General features: G+C 37.6%; 1 protein-coding gene across 1 annotated transcript in view; it reads right to left on the minus strand.

Annotated features, from left to right (window-relative positions):
• Positions 1-15,066: 15,066 nt before the first annotated feature.
• LOC109045515 (NAD(P) transhydrogenase, mitochondrial-like) overlaps positions 15,067-20,504 on the minus strand; it is a 39,922-nt gene continuing 34,484 nt past the window's right edge. Inside the window, exons 20-22 of the mRNA XM_042748379.1 lie at positions 18,573-18,691; positions 18,374-18,489; positions 15,067-16,639 (exon numbers count right to left, since the gene is read on the minus strand). Of these exons, the coding sequence (XP_042604313.1) occupies positions 16,499-16,639; positions 18,374-18,489; positions 18,573-18,691 (376 nt within the window). The 3' untranslated portion in view covers positions 15,067-16,498. The remainder of the gene's footprint in view (positions 16,640-18,373; positions 18,490-18,572; positions 18,692-20,504) is intronic.

Here is a 20,504-nt window from a genome sequence, read left to right on the forward strand (position 1 = left end):
AGCAGTAGCAGACAGCCACAAGTTTGGGCCCAAAGAGGTCAGACATGTAAACACAGTAGTGTTCTACTCCCGCTGTACATTCACCATCCTGTGACTCACCCCTGAGACCTCTGACATATAAACAATTATCAGAATGTTAAGTTTATTTGACGTTACTCTCGTCTCTCTGTGGGATGCTTGTTGGGGTTTGAACTCAAATTTTGTTTGTTTTTGAATTTGGCTTTGCTGTGTCACAGGCGTAAGTATTGCTTAACCATTTTTGGAAATGGCAGATTTCACTTTTTCCTGTTGTGACTTTCAAGATGCCAAAGAAGAATTTCCACATTTCCTGAGAAAATAAGAGAGAGAGAGAATCTTGTAAAAAGCAAAACGTTTTATGACTCATATTTAATTATTCAGTTTACATTATGGAAAGAAACTTTGCAGCCTAGCATGTACTGTAAATAAAAAGGGCATCTAGTTCTATTTCCTTATTCTATTCAAATATCCACTTATCCTAGTTAAAAAAATAATAATAATCCTAACAAAACAAAAATACTTGGAAATATACTACAATTATATTTTATACAAAATAATATTAATATAAATAATACATTTCCATATATGGGAAACTAGTGATTATATTTTTCAGTATTGTTCATATTTTGCAGTTTAGTCTATGCATGGACTGTGTATAGCTATACATATAAATATATATATAAAATGAAGACAATAACTTCACTACATTTTTTACATGCAGTAGGTTTATTGAACCTTCTCTTTAATCAACTTCTGTTTCATGAGTTAACGCATGGGTTTACATAAAGCTGAGTCAATATATTAATACTATATATTATTGTGTATTTTCAAAATATGTTAAATAATTTAATATATAGATTGTTAATCTATAAGGAAAAGTATATTTTCTTGAGTAAGGGATAAAGGACTGAACAAGTGTTTTTTTTTTTCTTTCTTTTTTTTCACATTATAGAAATAATGTAACATTGCACTGTGACAAATCTCAAACTGTGCCCCTGAGCAAGTGTAAAAGTACATAAGAATTTTAAGATTCTGAGACACCAATACATGGACATATCATACCAGTCTGATTACAGGAACCTGGAGTTCAGTTTTAGTCGTTATTCAATCTTAGCCGTTAGATCCTTTCACATTACCTGCACTGCTAATCATCGCCTCATAGACCTGGATTGCATTTCAAAAGAGAATCAGGTTGGGGTCAGTTCAAGGTATGAGCTGCCCTTATATGGTCAACACATTGAACTGAGACATAAAATGACTAAGATCTAGTTAAACTGAAGGAAGAACGAGAAAAGTGTGGGAAGGGTGGTGATTTGGAATGATGCAAAGTCATCTGTCTTGTCTATTAACTAAGGTCACGATCCTCTTAATAATGGAGCTTTATAATAAAAATCAGAGATTAAAATACGCACAGAGTGCCAGCACATGACTGATGCGGCATATCCATTTTCATCCTCACTTTCTACCTTTTATCATTGTATCATTTTCCTTAAAAGTAAATGCCTCGTTCGCATTTCACTTTAGCTACACTCTTGATAAATTACCCATTTGCCCGGATAAAATCCATAATATTGCACCACTTGATGAGAGATGGGATCAATTTCAAGACCTGGTCATTAGCTTCACCTAGGGCAATAAATACAGCTCATGCTCTCCAAAGACAGGAGACCTTAAGACCACCACATGTTGAAATACTAACTTGCAGCACAGTTTGTTTTTCCTTTGATATGTCTATTGCATTGCACGACAGAAATCGTATGCACAATTATATGTCTGAGTGATATCCATCTGTATTAGTATAGAGAAAAAAAAAAAAATTGGTTTGGTTGGTCTCTGCAGCATCTACATATTTTACACTGCAATGACGCCTTAGATGTTGCGGCGCATGTGGTGAAAACAGCTTGAACGATTAGCTTTGATTGGAAACGTGAAACTAATTATGCAACATTTGTGTTTGATTGCTTCAAACTATGTTTGTGTGATTGATTGTGATCGGTGCTGGTATTTCTGCTCATGTTACACACATCTGATTTAGCGATAAATCAAAGAGAAATTTTAGATCAGTATGGGCTTCCAAGACACTGACACAATTAGTGAGCGAATCAAGTCTTTAAGTAATAACCTCATTTGGGGTTACAATGAGGCTTTTACATATTAAAGAAATCACATTTATCAGTCATTCGGTGTGTTTAGCTACTTACGATTGACAACATTAGGTCACAAACCCTTAAACCGCCGTATTTCCTATGTGGAATGAGAGTTTGTACAGTAATCTGCTATTCTGCAAAAAAAAAAAAAAAAAAAAAAAAGTAAAATAAGTGAGAGAGCGAAAAAAGCAGGCGGATTAGAAATGAAAACATCTGCACTTTGAGAGAACTGGCGTTGAAATAAATTTTTGGGACAAAGTGGCAAACATAAATCTTCAGTGTTTTTGGCCAATGATGTTTGATTTGACTCGGTGCCTATAAATACGAATACCAAACTGTATAATCTGTCAGTCAGTCTGATTTAGGTTAGATCATAGATTGTTTTTTTGTATTAAATGCATGATGTTTTTAGCTTTTTGTGATGTTGGATATGATCCATGCTCCCCACCGTCCTCCCTCACAGCACAGCTGAGGAATATCTAACACCGTCTCCAGCCTCCAGGAATGCCGACCCTCTCAGGTTATGACCCGTAATTAATTGTTTTGAGGGTCTGGCTCCACATTTGACAGAGTTGCAGTATGGGAAGAGTATAACGTTCTCTCAAATCTCCAAATTAGATTTTCACTGTTGTTCCAGCGGTCACTGGTCAAATTGAGAGAATCCCCCTCCAGCCTTGAAAGCGGTCGATAACTTAACGAGACGGCTAACTATGACACGCAAACATCTGAGACGCTGTTCGAGCGAATGTAAAAGACACCGTCTGATGGACAGCCGGGGCTCATGAGTGATAAAGCACAGGCCGGGGGTTTTGGAGTTGTGTTTTTCTATTTATTTTTGGAAGGTGGGCAGCCAAGACAAATGTTCTAAATGCAACTCAATCTTAAAAATTCAAGGGAGCTTTTGCTTGGACCATCCGAAGCAAACCGTACAAGCCTCGGGCCAAAATGTAAATCTCTCTCTGACAAATAGTCGGTGAGTCATCGTTTCTCAGCACATAGTTAGCGTGGGTTTTGATTGGCAAACACATAATTGTAGTCATTTAAATGTTTCCTACTAACAGACGCTTGAGAAGCTGGCTCTCCGATTTAGTTTCTCTAAACGAAGATGGATACGTTACATCCATGTACACGCATTCACCTCTTAGATTAGCACTCAGAAATGCATAATTCTATTTTCAAATCATATTTTAGCCCTACATCTGACTTATATGCTGGTATGGCATGACTTGCAGCAGAAAGTGTCTGATTAGCTCGTGTTGTGGTTACAATCAGCCATTGGCAACAGAACATCGTAAACAAACAAATTAGACCTATTATGCATGCATATGTGTTGCGTATATGTGCGTCTATGTTAATCCAGTCTTGGATGAGGTGGAGATCTCGTTCCTTTGTGCTGTGTTCATAAACCATGCCTTGCACGCTGAGGGAGCGACGCTCTCTTCGCATGGCACGAAATCCTATTGTCTGTCCCCCACCTCTGAAAGAGGCCGACAGATAACCTCCCCGCACACGAAAGTCATGTGCAATGGGGGCAACACAAGCCCGGCATGATTCCAAGCTTGCCTCTGGGCTGCTTCAGCCACCCGCGAACACAAAGGCGGATCACTTGCGATAAAAGCGATGACAAGTGTTGTTTTTGTTTTGGTTTTGAGTGGCCGCCCTCACTGATTCATCCTTGACCCTTGACTCATCAAAAAACAGCTCTTTCAATTAAAAGCTACACAAATGGATCCAATCACTCAGTATAGTGGCCATTTCAGAGGATACCATCAGTGCAAATTCTTCTAGGGGTGTCACACTACGACCCGCATAAGGGGTCTGCGTTCTTTCATTGCCTGTGAACAAAACAGATGGAAAATTATGTTTTCCTTTTCATGCCCAGGCTCTGAAACCCCATCCCTCTTTTCTGGTGTCAGTTGTTCTTTTGTCGGCCAGCAGTGGCCCCCTTTGACATGGCGGTGGTTTTCCACTTGATACCTGACTCCAAAAAGAGTCTACTCATTCAGCTCTTTGTTCTCCCATCACCTTTACTCCAGCCTTTATGACTGCCAGGCTCCGAGACCCCCATCCAGCTGCCTGCTGGAAAAATCCATGTTAAACTGGTACAGTAGCTGGTGATTAGCTGGTCCGAGATCATTACTATCTGGCCAGATTTGGTCATTAACTGGATCAAGCTGCTCATTAGCTGGTCAAAAATGGTTATTAACTTGGTGAGTAGATAATCAAGCTGGACATTACCTCGTACAAACCAATCAATAACTGGCCCAAGCTGGTTATTACCTGGTCCAGTTTGGTCATTAGCAGTTTCAAAATGGATATTAAATTGTTCAGTTTGGCCATTAGTTGGGCCAAACTGGTCATTAACTTCAGTTTTGCAATTAGCTTGTTCAAAATGGTCTTAATTGGCACAAGCTGGTTATTAACTTGTCCAGTTTGGTCATTACCGGTTTCGAAATGGTTATTAACTTGTTCAATTGGGCCATACTGGTCATTAACTTCAGTTTTGCCATTAGCTTGATCAAAATGGTCATTGATTAGCCTAAGCTGGTTTTTAACTGGTCCAGTTTGGTCTTTAGCTGGATCAGTCTGGTTATTAGCTTACCCAGTTTGTCCATTATCTGGTTAGGGCTGGTTATTAGCTGGTCTGTAATGTTTATTAACTGGTTAAATGTGTTCATTAGCTGGTTAAGTCTAAGGTGGTAGAGCTGTTTTCTGCAACATGATGGCTGTTTTACCAGGTAATAACTCATTAACAACACTTAAAAACAGCTTGAACCAGCTAATAGCCACCTAAAAGTTAAATAATAGTGAGGTTGGACTAATTAATAACTAAAGTAAACCACCTAAAAATCACTTAATGCCTACTTTGGACCAACTAATACGCAGTTTTGACCAGCTAGAAACCAGGTTGGACCACTTAAAAGCCAGCTAATGGCTAGTTTGAACCAACTAATAACTAGTGTAAACAACTTAAAAAATTAGTTTAGACTATCTAATAACATCTAAACCAGTCTGGAGCATTTAAAAACCATCTGTTCCAAAAAAACAAAAAAACAAAACAAAAAAAAAAACAGCTACCAGTTTAAGCTAGATTTTCCAGATGCAACAGAAAAAGGTAAAACAAGCAAAGCAATGTATTTGTTGTTTGTGTTCAAAGCTCTCACCTACAACAACATGGAATGGAGGTCACATCATCTGTTCCACTTTACTCTTCAAATCCACTGTCTCAAACACACGCACACACACATACCTGAAGAACAGACACAAAGGGTGCTCTCCAGGCCTCCCAGATACAGGATACCTCTAGCAGATAATTCCTATGGGATTTCGGCTCATTCCAAAGCTTCTTTTCAGGTATTTTTTTTGAGGGATTCTCACAGAAATCTTCTGCACTCGCCAGATAAGAGGCACCTCTTCTGACAATTCAAAGTGGCTGCCATGTCACGGAATGAGATAAGGATCGTGGAGATGTTGCTGAGGGACAGTGTTGAGTGATGGCATTGACTAGAGAGAGCTAAACACTTCACAGCTCTTTTAACCACAAGACTCCAGCATTTCAACTGATTTTCACAATTGTCAAGGAATGTCTATCATTGTTCATCTCTTACAATGCGCAACTAGCAACCATTCAAGAATGTCAAAAGTTATGTAATAATAAAAGATATGGATGTTACCTATTGAGTTTCTCAGGATAGTGGATGGAGACTCAAAGGGGACTTGATTAAATATATATATTTAGCAGTGAAGAAACTTTCAGTTTATCTTGACCACATCTGGAACAAGATGCTATCACAAAATATTAATATCATGACATTCCTCAGATACACCATTGTTATTTCTGTTCATCTAGTCTTTGAGGCAATAAAACAAGCTTGCCAATTCCCGAAAAGACCCATTAATCCTTAATACACTCTTTGTATGAGCTGTTTTATGGAGTCTGGAGCGGATTCAAACAGCTGTGTGGTTAGCTGTGGGCTGTTTAAAACACTTCGACCCTGGCCAGAGTCGATCTACTCTTCACTACTGTACAGGAAACAAACACAATGTACTGAGAAAAAGATGCATCATACGCACTTCGAAAAAAGACTTTGCCCGCTGGGATATCAAGTTGTTTTCTATCATAATGTACGTGAGCTCCTTGACATAAAACAGCGGAGTTTAACTGTTGTCAAAACCGTCAACACGGACGCGGTTGGATTGTATCATTGACAATGTCTGTTGTATTACATCGAAGATTCAAAGCCCTTTAAGGTTTATTACTGTGAAGCTGATTTGAAACCGTTTGTATTGTATAGTGCTATATAAAGCTGGTTTAGCCTGGCCAGTAGAAAATTTTATAAGACCCTCTTAAAACACTTGCTGGCCCAGGAGACCCGTTTTAAGCTGGCTGAAGACCTATTTTTGACTGGTATATCAAGCATCTATAGCTATATCTCTGTATGCCGTGCAGACATCAAAACTCAAAATTCAGTTACTGTGTTGATCTGATATTATTGATGATAATATAGCAAAAGTGTGTATAGAGTTAAAAAGCACTGTCAAAATAACAGTCATCTGAGGAGTGATTCAACAAATACAGCTCAGAAACAGCACTGCCTGCTGGTGAAGACTTAATATAACCACTTGTCTGTACACACTCACAAACATGGGATCGTGAATTCAGTGACATCATCATGCTATTCTTGCTGTCAATAAATTTATGGTAACATGGCATAGACGTGACTGAGGTTTGTGTGAAGGTCAGTCAGGGATGTTCTCTTCACTAATGTCACAGTGTGGCTCCAAGTTTAAAACAACCCTAACCCTACTGGTGTAAATATTTTGTCCCTGGCTAATACTGCACAAACACACTTTAAAGACCAGGAGATTTGCAGTCTGGACATTATAGTCCTGATCCAAACTTTACACTCGACAAAACACCGCAGCTGTGAACATCCCCATGACTGACTATACCTAGCCATCTACATAAACACAGCTATATATACACATACTGTATACACACTACTATTCAAAAGTTGGGTGTCAGTATTGTTTTATTAGAATACATTCATGCATTTATTTTGTTTTATGCACTTTTATGCATGTAAAGATATATATTAAAGACTTTCTCTATATTGTTACAAAAAAAATCTATTTCAAATAAAAAAAAAAAATCAAATCAAATTAACATAGAATGATTTCTGAAGGATTACTGTATGTGACACTGAATACTGTAGTAATGGCTGCTGAAATTCAGCTTTGACATCAGCATTAATTGTCTTAAATTGTCATATTTCATTATTTGTGATCAAATGATCTGCCTTGGTGAGCATGAGACTTTATAGTAATATAATTTTTTTTTTAAATCTTACTGACCCCAAACTTTTGAACAGTAATGGATAGACAATCTACTGAAAATGTTTATATTTTGCATTTTTCTAAATTAATTCACAATACAAATAATATCAGCAAAACAAACTGAATAAAGTACCTATTCTCAGAAAATATTTGGTTCATCCTTCTGCTTTAATAACTGCATAACCTCCACAAGTCTGTGTAAAACCTGATGATTATGTGATCCAACATAATTTGAAAATGAACCAAAGATCCTTGAGAACATCTGACCCTTTGTTCAAAGGAATTCACATTCACATGGATAGTGCAGAATCTTAAATATTTCACTAACTTTACATCATAAATGACATTAAATATCCAAAATACTAAAACATTTAGTCATTTTCAGTTTTAAATTACATTTAGACTCCTAGATTTTCAACATAGCCTCAAGCATGAAATTCAACACTGAAGTAGGTTACTAAAATAGACTGTCCTCATGGCACCTTTGCATGTCATATACGTACAGTATGTGTACTACAAAGCGTTTATATTAATAAAAGTCTGTTATCAGACAGCACATTGAAGAATACATAGTAACATATAATATCCTCTCCACTTCTAGTATACAATCTCACATACACCCTATTGCTGATAACAGCGCTGCCAAATCCTGTGTGCTGTTTACTAAAAGCTCCCTCTGTTCAGCAGGCCAGAACTCCTCTGTAAAACCTCAAAAGCAGAAAAAACTCCAGATCTTTGACATTAACCGCTCCATTTTAACCAAAGCTTCACATTCAGGGAATTTAGACAATAAAAGGATCTTAAAAGGACACTAGAACTGTTTGTGTTTCTTAAATGTCAGGCCTAATAGCAAGGATACGGTACAACGAGGGTTGTACCTTGTCAACATTTATCTTTATTTTAAGAGTGAAATGGCTTGGACGAATGCTTTTAAGAACGTCTGCACTGCAGCTTAGAGGACGGTGTCTGGAGTTACTGTTTGTGCATGGCCCTCTTCTGTGTTTTAAATCAGAGTAATGTTTAGCTGGCCAGATGATGAAAGGGATTTGCATGCACTGCATCTGGTGCTCTGTGTACTTAAACTGTTAAAAGAGGCAAACAGGTGGAACAGGTGGGCATGATTCAAGGCATATAGAGAGATGATCGACTGTTAGACGTCCCTTTTATCTGTAGTCACAGTTTCCTTTGGGGATTAAGATAAGATGCCACCATACAAACAAAGAGATTCTGTGCAGGCATGAAACTTTTTAGTAGTGCTTGCTAAGCTGAGTGTCACTGTTTTCTACTGCTCATATCAACATCAGTCGCCGTGCACAGGTTGCTACAGACATGAATGAAATGCCAAATTATGTAGCTTTAACTTTTTTAATAAATGCACATAGATTTATATTGGAGTACTGATCTGTAAATAACCACCTAGAAACCACATGGAACATCCTACCTGTCCTATAATGTAATGTAATGTAATGAGCTTCAATAGATTTGACCTTTTTAGGGCTCAAGCCTGGAGGGCGAGAGCCCTATTGTTTTCCTTAGGATTATTTATTATTATTATTATTATTATTATTATTATTATTATTTTTTTCCAAAGTCTCGGGGGCTTTTTGGGGCCCTTAACATACTCGAAGACTCTTGAAAATTGGCACACACATTGGAAACTGCGGCCATTAGGGCCGGGCAGAGACTGATACACGGGCGTGGCACAGGGGCTCTACAGCGCCCCCTGGAATATGGAGGGCCATATATCATACATACTTGCACGTAGACGTATGAAACTCGGTACACATATAGATCTCATCAAGCCAAACAACTTTCGTACTGAATGTCATAGGCTCCGCCCAACAGGAAGTTGGCTATTTAGGGTTTAGTATTCTTATTTTTCGTCAAAGTTGTGGGGGCTTTTGGGGCCCTTAACATGCTCAAAAACTCTTGAAAATTTGCACACACCTTAGAATCTGTGGCCATTAGGAGGCTGCAGAGGCTGAGACCCGGGCGTGGCACACAGGGGCTCTACGGCGCCCCCTGGAACACAGTCAGAAATGTTGATGTATAGTTCAAACATACTTGCACGTATTCATATGAAAAACTCAGTACACATATAGATCTCATTGTGCCGAACAACTTTCGTATTGCATGTCATAGGCTCCGCCCAACAGGAAGTCAGCTATTTAGAGCTATGTAAAAAGTGCATGCTCTGGAATTTGATATACTTGTCATAGGTTTTTTACCCGATTGCCACCAAACTTGGTCAACATGATCTCAAGACATTGGGGATGCAAAATTGCCAGGGGATTTTTGATATCTCGAATGGTTTGCTTGTGGCGAGGCGTTGAAATTATGGCGAGAAATGAGAAACAGGAAGTGTCTAATAACATCCACATACATTTCCTGATTTTAATTAAACTTCATCAATTTGTTCGTTGTATGATGTCGATCGCATATATGTGACTATTAGGAGTCAAAATTATAGCGCCACCAACTGGCAGCAGGAAGTGTGTCATTTTCAAAATGCTTTGAATTCAGCATCTTATTTTTACTCAATTTGCTTCAAACTTCATCAGAATAATGACAAAACACGGCCCATGTAAAACTGTTGAGGGGATATTGATATCTAATATAGTGTTGCCATGGCAACGTATCAAACTGGAATATTTTTCTGTATAATATATTCTGATTTTGAGGCAGATAAAATGCTTAGAATTTCATGAAACTCAGAACACATATCAGTATTAATGATAGCTAGACACTGGCAAAAGGTCATAAAAGGGCGTGGAGGAGGCACTCTATAGCGCCACCTTTTGTCAAAAGTGGGGGGCTTAGTTTTAGCTATAGACACCAAACTCGGTACATATATTGTTCTTTTTAAGACGGACAACTTTCTAATTTACAGTCATTAGCTACGACCAACAGGAAGTCGGCTATTTTGATTTGAATATGGATTTTTGGCTCTGTGTGAGGAGTGTATGTGTGCTGAGACTTTCATTGTCTGAGAGAAATTGCGCCTCTACAGGAGCAATTCCCGGGACTGAGAGGGAGGAGTCTCGCTTAGTTTCACTTTTAAATCGGTTAAAAATACAAATAAATAAATAAATTTGATTCACACTGACAAGCTAAACCAACATATCTTATTATTAGCGGGTCAGGGCTTATTAATAATTGATGTATGGCGACAGAGAACAGAGAGATAGACGAGAGATATGTCACCGTTCCGAACAGCGCGTGCTGTCTCAACGAGCTCACAACAAACGAGTTTATTCTTGTTTAAGACCTTTTAAAAATAAAATATTACGGCGATTGCACACAATCCGCCAATTAGAACACACCAAGAGCTAAATTCAGATGTTTGTGAGCTGTTAACATGTTAAAATGAAATATTTGCTGCAGCCTGTCTGACAGCGCGAGACGTCTGAACACTTGAAGGGAAAAAAGTGTACATACAGAAACTACAGCCTTTTACATTAAAACACAGCGGCGAATCATCAAAAAACAATTAGAAGACCATATTATAGAGATGAAAATGAGTGTTTATGAGTGCTTGTGAGATTTTCTTTGTCTAAGGGCTGAACATCACATCGATTGCTCTGCGCTCCAGAACACGGTGATGGTTTTTCGGCGAGAACGGACAAATAAATACACATTTCATTCACACTGACAAGCTGAACCAACATATGTTATTATTACCGGCTCAGATCTCATTAATAATTGATGTCTGGCCAGAACAGTGAGAAAGACCAGAGAGAAATCACCGCTGCATCAGCGCGTGCAGTCTTAACGAGCTCACAATAAAAGCATTTTTATAGTTTTAAGAGCTTTTTAAAATAAAATATTACCGCGAATGCACACAATCCACCCATTAGAACACAACAAGAGCTAAATTCAGGTATTTGTGAGCTGTTTGATTGTGAAAATTGAAAGACTATTTGACAGCGCGAGACTGTCTAAGGGCAGAATAACATCGATCTCTCGAGCTCCAGAGGATGCTGATTCTGTCAAGAACGAACAAATCAAGAACAAGGTTATTTCAAAATACATAATAGCTTGGCGAATATAAACGAAAACATTCATGTGAACATAAACAGTTGAGAAATAAATCTAAAGTGTATCATGATACTGGATTTGAATATTAAAGTGACTGCATTTACGAGCTGCTTTCTGTCTTTAATTTTAATCTATAAAAACAGAAAATCATTCGTATTGGCTGTTTTTTTTTTTTTTTTTTATTTTTTTTTTTATTTTTTATTTTTTTTTTTTTTTTGCTCTAACAAGAACTAATCTATATTTAATTAAATTAAATTTCTGCATCTAAACACCTATAAACCTAAAACATGCTCTATTAAACTATTGTTAGCAATTTCTTTATCGTCCAGTTTAACTGGTGTACACACTTTTATTTTCATAATAAATTTGTTTTTTAGATTATAGACAGTTACAGTGGTCTGTAATAAATATTAACAGGTTTTGTTCAAGCTGCTTAAAATGTTTGAAGTAGGCTAATTTTTTTAGAATGTAAATCCTAAAAAAAAAAAAAAAAAAAAAAAAAAAAAAAAAAAAAAACAAACAAACAAAAATAAAATAAAATTGGGAAACAGCCATATTTACGAAAAGGTGCTTAACCTATAGAAAAATAAAACTATGAATTAAATTAGTGTTTAATTTTTAGTAATGACCATTTTTGTTGTCATAAAAACCTTCTTCTTTACAATACAGAATAACGTTTGTCAATAGTAAATATTATGAAAACAATAACTGTTGTATTTTTCATCATTATATAGTTTATGTATTATAATTGTAAAAACAAAACAAATTTAGCAGCTCACATAGTAATCATTCAACACTGCTTAAAAATGTAAGTTGAAAATTAAACTCATGATTAAGCATGAAATAAGATACAGAATCAGTAAATTCGATTTTAATGTGGGTATATTATCAGTAAACTAATCATTAAATTTTTTTAATCAATCAAAAAATATTGCCCCCTTTCATAATGTTGTTCAAAAATGAAGGGCACAATGCTAATGTTGTCCACTCGATGGCGCCACAGGACAGCAAATACTTCAAGATATGTTCAAAGACTTGAAAATGTTTAATTTAAGTAAATAAATCAAAAATGCATATACATTCATTCTTTTTTCATAAACTTTAATAAAGCCCAATATAGTAATTATGCAAAAAAACTATCATCTCCGAAATACCATTACGTTTTTATCTTATTTTAATAGTATTGACAACATATTTCTCAAGTTATCACGCATTACTGAAAAAGTGGAGAAGGGACACTATATTTGTTATCTATTTTCATGTTGTGCGTATAATAATTTACTTGAAAAGAGACACGTCCATTGTTTAACTGCATCATCTACACAAACCATTGTGCTTGGACCCCTTATGATCACCTGGACTTAAACCACATTGTTTCAGTTACCTTCTGTGTCTTTGGCCACAACGCTTCAGTGACAGGAATGTGAAATAGCAAACAGGGGAACAAATAAAAGGCATGACTTTATTTGCATCCAGCTAGCCAACTCTATTACAGGTGTTCCACAGCCAAGACTCTTATTAGAATAGAAAATAGCAAGGGTTCGGAGTAAATAGTTTATTAATCATTTAATTTCACGTTCTTAATGAATATTGTTCTGTGTATGTGATTTCAAAGTCTTGATGCTTCGGATTAACCCGTTAATTGCCGTATCCCTTAAAACCTGAGTGCCAGAGGATTACTGAAATGCATGTGCCCGCTGGGCACAGTTTACCTGATGCCACCGGGGTGGCGTTTGCGCTGATGGCTTGAGCCCGCCATCGCTGCTTGCAGCTATATTTTTAATTAAATTCACATGATCAAAGTCACAAATTTACTTGCTTGATTAGAAACTTGATTAGAGACCTAGCATAGAATCTAAAATATTTTGTATTAATTTTAGATCATAAAATTTTTTAAAGGTCTAAAATCATACAACACTCCATTCATTTATAGGTTTAAATTGGATTTAGACTTCTAGATTTTCAACATGCCAGCAGAAAATGAAATTCAACTATAGCTTTGTAAATTGGGGTCCATAAATTGGTCAGACAGTTATTTAATTACTGTAGATTTAAATTACAATATTTATTTTTTGCAGATTTATATTGAAACCTGCAATATATAGCTAGAAAATGTGACCATAAAGCTGTGATCACACTTTGTTCGGACACTGCAATGGTCATTATATGACAACACAAATAATAAATCCAAAATGTTAAAACATACAATCTACTCCATTTTCCTACAAAGCTGCAGTTTTAAATTTATGTTCTTTTTTAATATAGCTACAAGGTCATGCCGTGGCATATCGATTTTCTATTGGTCACATGGCTTCGTGTTCAAGTTCAGTGAACTCTAACCTGCGAAATTGTAACAGTGCAAAATTCAAAACTTCACGAGCTTGCGTTTCTGCTCTCCTACATCCACATACATATGAATGAAAGTCAGTAATGTTGAATTCTGGCAAGCAAATGTTTACAATTCCAGAACCCATTGATTCCATTCAAAAAGTGAATGCACCAAAGATTTGTAGAGTACTTAAATGCTGCAAACTGCAAAGCTATGGTGTTTTTTTGAATTCAGCTGTTTTCTGTCTCTACAAATATGCAGGTCACCAAACTTTGTATGCATGTGAATGCAGAAATGCATACGAAAAGTAGTTTCCAGTGAGGATCTGGTCTGGTGCGAGTGCACTTTTAAGCTTATTGAACTGGATCAAGCTCTATCTGCAATAGAGATGTAGGTTATCAATGCAAAAGAGCAACAGTAATGATTTCCAAGAATGTAGGAACAAAAAGCCACATCCTTGACATCACTGAGACAAACCACACAGTAATTGTCACAATTGAGGTGAAGGAACACAGTGCACAGCTAGCTCCAATCATATTTCATCTGGTGTTTTTCAGCACTTTTAGCACTGGAGATAACTTGGTAGAAATAATGAAACAGTCATGAAGACCCATTCAATCTGCTTTCAGCACTGTTACACAGAACGAACAAGCAGAAGCATCAGGCACATTCATTACTGTGACCACAAACATCTACAAGACCCTCCAGAACACTGGAGTTAAGAGAGATAAAGCGCTAACTGATAGACGGACCAGACACGGAGAACCAAAATGAATGATCTAGTAATGGCTGGAATGTGTTTTTCCCACTACTGTATGTCAGAAATGGCCCATACCTTGCCTCAAAATAAATGAATAAAGGCTTGTTTGGACACTTTGAAGCACTTTCCCAACAATCCCTCACCTCTTAAGAGAGATCAGGAGAAGGTGCGTGAAGATACCATCATGTCTGAGTGCCATTTCTTGCAAAGGTGAAAGAACCCACATGGACTTGAGATCAGAGCAAACATCTCCACCCTCAACTCCAGACATAAATGAGAGGAAAACCTGACAATGGGTAATCACCATCACTTGTGCGCACATATTCCCTCATCAGAAGATGCAAGTGGCTTCTTCAACAGCCCAATCTAGGCATTGTGGTGCCCGCAACACTGAAGGCATGCGATACTGAGAAATGAATGACCGTTCGTGCCATCGGTTCTCTTATCAGGATGTTTATTAAGAGGGATGCTCTGTGATACAGTGGAGAGAGAATAAACATTTCACAGTATGACATTAATTTCTCACCATGGAACAATGAAACATTTGAAGACCCGCCCTCTTCCCTCCCGTGTATTGCGACAAAGCAGAATTATTTCTATGCAAGAACTGGTCTATAAAAAAAAAACATCCTGAAGGAGCGGGAGGGAACGCAAAACTCCATATTAACCTGAACCGGTGTTCGATAATTACTTCCTTTCCCTTGCAGCAATTGATTCCCTTACAATTTACTTCTTTTTCACATATTAAAACATTCCTGAATCAGATGAAATTCAACATCTAAATTGAAGCTTAATTGCGAAGAATGGTGTACCCTTCCTGCATCCACAAAATCTAGGAATAAACTACACGCGCCCCACACAGCCCAGCTCGAGGTGAACATTAGCAGAGGAGTGTGTGACTGGGGAAGTGAGGGATTGTTTTGGTCGAGGTGAAACTGTGGAGAGGTAGGGTTGTTGTAATGGTCTGTCTTGGTTCCTGTATTTCATAGGATCTACTCCATTAGGTCCCAGTGGGTAAAGTACAGTACATCTGTTCATATCCCTGTCAAATACTGCGGAGGATTATTGCTGGGAACAAATTCGGGAGGACAACAGGGCAGATATACGGTAACTATTCATACTAACCTCACCGCTACAGTGACATTCACTTGAATTAAGAGTGGTGCAGGAATACAAATCATTTTATGGAGGAGCCACAGGTGTTTGGGATTCTGTGTGTAAATCTTCAGTGATATTCACTAGAACTTTATCTCAGAAGCGATCCTTCAAAGCTTCATGCTATTAAGAGAAAATCTGCATTGTTTGGAAATGGTCCTCTGAAGCTGCATCTGAAAAGTTGATTCCTCATCTTTGAACAACACCATATACCACCAGCTGGTGAATTAATGCACGTGGTTAAGTTCCCAAGAAATAAACAATTAAGCAAGAAAAAGGGAAAAAAGCATACAGTTTATGGCTTTGAAACAAATGAGTCATATTTATGCTAACACTATCAAAAACAGATTTAAAAACGGATTGCTGTGCTATATAAAACCTGATCTATAATACATACAAAACCAGATGATAACTGGTTAGCTTGATTTTTTTAATGCTAATTAATGTGATGCTGCAATGCTTTTTTCCTTTTAACTTCATTCAAATGTGCGACCAAAAAAAAAAAAACTTTTAATGAACAGAAAAACTAAAATTCTGGAAATACTGAATAAACTACTTATATCTACAGCAAAATTGAAATGGGCATAGAGTGTGTCATTAAGAGCTTGATCCTATTAGTGCTAATTTAGATCTAAGGGTTTATTGGGTTTGTTCGATCTCCTCGTCTCTGTGACTCATCAGGTGCAAAGCAAGGTCAGATCTTCTCCTTCCTCTCTAGCCCTCGCGGACCTTGGCAGACAGAGCATCACAAGTCTTCTTGGCATCTCCCAAAAGCATGGATGTGTTTGGTTTGTAGAAGATAGGGTTGTCTACAGCGGCGTAGCCAACTCCCAGAGATCTTTTCATCACAATGACCTGAAGGGATGAAAGCAGAGGTTGAAGGAACAAAGGTAGCTGGAAAATTCGCATCAAATAAAATGTGTGTACGTTGCCCTTAAATTACCAACGGCTTTTTCCATTGAGTTGAGCCAGCTAATTTAAACTCTTCAACATTATTCCTGTAATAACATCGCATGCACCTGCACGTGAAGCGGCAGAGAACGGTTTTAGGATTTGTACAACAGGGTGCAAAAGAGCCCATGCTTCCAAAATGTAATGGTTATTTTTTAAGTATCTGCCATTTACAAAATTAAGAGTCATTAGTGTCTTGAACACCAGTTTTTAGGCTGAGCAGTTTCTGGGAAAATTGTCGAGAGCGGCACTTTGATTGGGAGCATCTGTTTGGGAAGGAGGAACATTTGGTAATTGAATAAGTTAAACCAGAGAGGAGAGCCCTTGTTGCCGGTCTAGCTTTAGTGTTATTCAATACACTGAAAGATATTTGGAATGAAATGACCCTCATCTTGAGACTTCAAAATCAGCAGCCGGATCCTTTTAATATCATCATCTGTCCCTCAAAAGCCCTGCAGATGTTCAATGCCAGCCAGGTGATTGGGACAGCATTCAGACACAAACATCCCCATTTCTCAAAGAGTCACGTGACCACTTTACCCAGGCTCAGCATCCCCCAGGACAGGACAACATCCTTTTGTTAAATTATTCATAGGGCAGCTGGTTTCATTTGGGAATGAGGTTACACATGAAGGTCTTTAACAAGGCTGGGAGCAATCAGTAGTGTGGATGTTGCACAAGATTGAGGATATCAAAACCAACGGAGACAACTGACGGGGAAACTTCAGATTTGGCCGAACTATCGTGTCATCAAGAGCGTCACTATGTTCTAAGTTGGTCAAGTTCCCACGTTGAGACTTTGCTACACTTACAAGTTGCTACAAATTAGGAAGGATTTGGTTCAAAGCTCTAGTGTTTGCATAATTCCATATGGAATTATGGAACAGGTTAACAAGCTACACGCAATTACTCATGGAAGAAGGTCGACATATTTACACATTTGCAAACATCAAGCCCCAGTACTCTGAGTGATTTCCCTAGAGAAGCTCTGGCCGCAATGGGCCTGTCATGTGGTGAGGCACACCAGCCCCACATTTTAGGGAAAGTATCGGTCGGATGCTCTGAAATGTCATCATTCCAGAACGAACGAGTCAGCGCTAATGAAAGCAGCGTGAGGCTTGTCTTGCTGGAGATACACCTGGACCGAAGCGTGGTTACAGTGGGAGCCAGCTGTGGGGATGGGATGGAGATTTTCATATCGCTCTGGGTGGGAGAATGAGGGATGGTCTGTATTACAATGCTTGAGGGCAATTGTTGCAATCCTGGCTTTTATTCCAGCTAGGCCATAAAAGTAAAGCCTCATACATATGGAGTATGAAGTATGTCATGTACACTAGAGTTCTGTTAGATTTTTTTGGTCATTCAGCTCACCAAAGCTGCATTTATTCAACTCAAAATACAGTAAAAACGCTAGTATTGTGAAATTACCAAATTATTATTATTTTTTTTTTATTAAAGTTTTATTTTGATATATTTTAAAATGTGATTTATTACTCAAGCAGGCATTACTCAAGTGTTCAGTGTCATGTGATACTTTAGAAATTATCTAAATCAACTAAAAAAAAAAAGGTGATTTTTTTTAAGACTATAATTTATATTTAAAAGTTGCCTGGCATAAACAACTAATAGAATGCTCACCTGCTTGGACTTCCAGACCTCCAAAACAGGCATGCCAGCAATGATGGAGTTGGGGTCCTCCTGGGCCGCTGAGTTGACTGTGTCATTAGCTCCAATTACCAAAACCAGGTCAGTTTCTGAAAAACAATAATGGAAAGCACGATTATAGATTTCATATCCCACAAATGACACCAAAAAACACCAAAAATGCATATCATACCAGGGAAGTCCTCATTGATCTCATCCATCTCCAGCACAATATCATATGGCACACCAGCTTCAGCCAGCAGAACGTTCAGTTGGCCTGGCATACGACCAGCCACAGGGTGGATTCCAAACCTGAACACACATACACACACACACACACATGCAGACAATACAGGTCACATGATGTCTTAGATCGCCTGATACACATATGGCATCCAAATAAAGCACTTTCCAGTTGGGCAGGATGAATCTCCATAAAGGGTGAGCAGAGTCTTTGAACACAGTTAAGCAGGAGTGCTTTGGGTAGGGGTCAGGGTTTGGCAAGAGGTTAAGAGAGAAGGAAATAAGCAGTGGCTGAAGGTATCTTTTTAATGCCAGAGGTAGTAAAGTGCATGAGCTCAGGGGAAATTTCTTGAAGAAGATGAGTGGACCCCCAGGGCACGTGGGCAGCTTTACGACTTCACTGTAAAAACAGAAGATCACAGCCAACAGGCTTAGAAGAGACACAGGAAGTGATGTGCCTGCTTTTTATTTATTTTTTTATTTTTTTAATTTGAGGTTTACACTGTTTTCAGGTTCAAAATGCATAGGGGACTCTAATCTAAGTCACACTACCAAAAAGTAACCAATATTAAAAATTTTGTATGTTTACCTTAACAGAGCATTAAAGCCAAGAATGTCATATTTTGTGATTTTGAATAACCCTTTCATGGCTTTTAAAAGAAATAGTAGAAACTTTATCCAAACAGCTTTGCACAAGACGTGCATGGTAACTGTAAGCAATGAACTAATCTACCGCCAAAGCCAGTTGATTAGTTAAAATAAAATAAAATAGCATTCAATCAAAAGTATATTAATTGAATTTAAAATAAAACAAAACCGTTTATAACCCCAAGGGAAGGCTTGGAAACATTTTTATAATAATTAACATACAAAAATAATTTACATTACTTATAATTATGTTTAAAAAAAAGTAATTGACTAAAGCACCAAAAGGGTTTAGAAAATATATTTTTATAATAATTCATTTAATTATAATTAAAAACAGCTACACAGCTTCCATAAAAGAACTCAGGAAAATTCTCAGAAAACATTTACAAGTATAAGGATCGCAAGCATGGTTGTGCACCTTTAACCAATTTACCTGACCTAAGCAGTCACTACAACCAGCCCACTTCCGATCTTGTTCAAATTAACATGTCAGAGTTGTTTACTTCATAATTAGTCCATTTCCAGAGCATTCAGGCCAATTTGTGCAACATTTATACACTACTTGATCTCACATTTGTTTCATTTTACACTTCTATTGTCAATTATTTTCTCATCCATTTTTTTTTTTTTTTTTTTTTTTTTTTTTACGAAAATCTCGAGGTAGACTTTCAAATGATGGTTGCTATTTGTCTAACAAGTGTCTACTCTTCATCATTTCACACTTGCAGTTGCTTTCCATCAAATCCAACATCTGTTCATCAGCTTCCTTTAATGTAAACTCATTTGTCAAATAGGAAATGAGGAAAAAAGAAATATACTTTAGTGGACAGGCCTCGAAACTTTTAAGACATGGGGTTTGTCAATCAACTCTGACGCTGGCTTACATAAGCTGCAGCTGTGTGCAAAAAACAGTCTGGGTGGACAATGAATCCAAGCTCGGTTCTGCCATCCAAACCAGCCCAACTGTTCTGCTATTCCCATTACCATCGCACCACGTTGCACCGCACTGAACCAAGACACGCTCTGAAAAAAAACAGGATTCTTTTCAAGCACGACCTTCCAGCCCAGAGGAGATTCAGACTCCTTTCAACGAACCGAATCTTTCCAAAAACTAGCGTAATGATCTTTATGGAGAGACAGATGGACAGAAACTTAATAGGAATGATAAGGAGATTTTACACCGTGTCAATTCTACCCACAGTCCTCTCGACAGGGCGACACCCCTAGCCAATTA

This window comes from Cyprinus carpio, chromosome B21 (genome assembly GCF_018340385.1).
Source record: "Cyprinus carpio isolate SPL01 chromosome B21, ASM1834038v1, whole genome shotgun sequence".
NCBI lineage: Eukaryota > Metazoa > Chordata > Actinopteri > Cypriniformes > Cyprinidae > Cyprinus > Cyprinus carpio.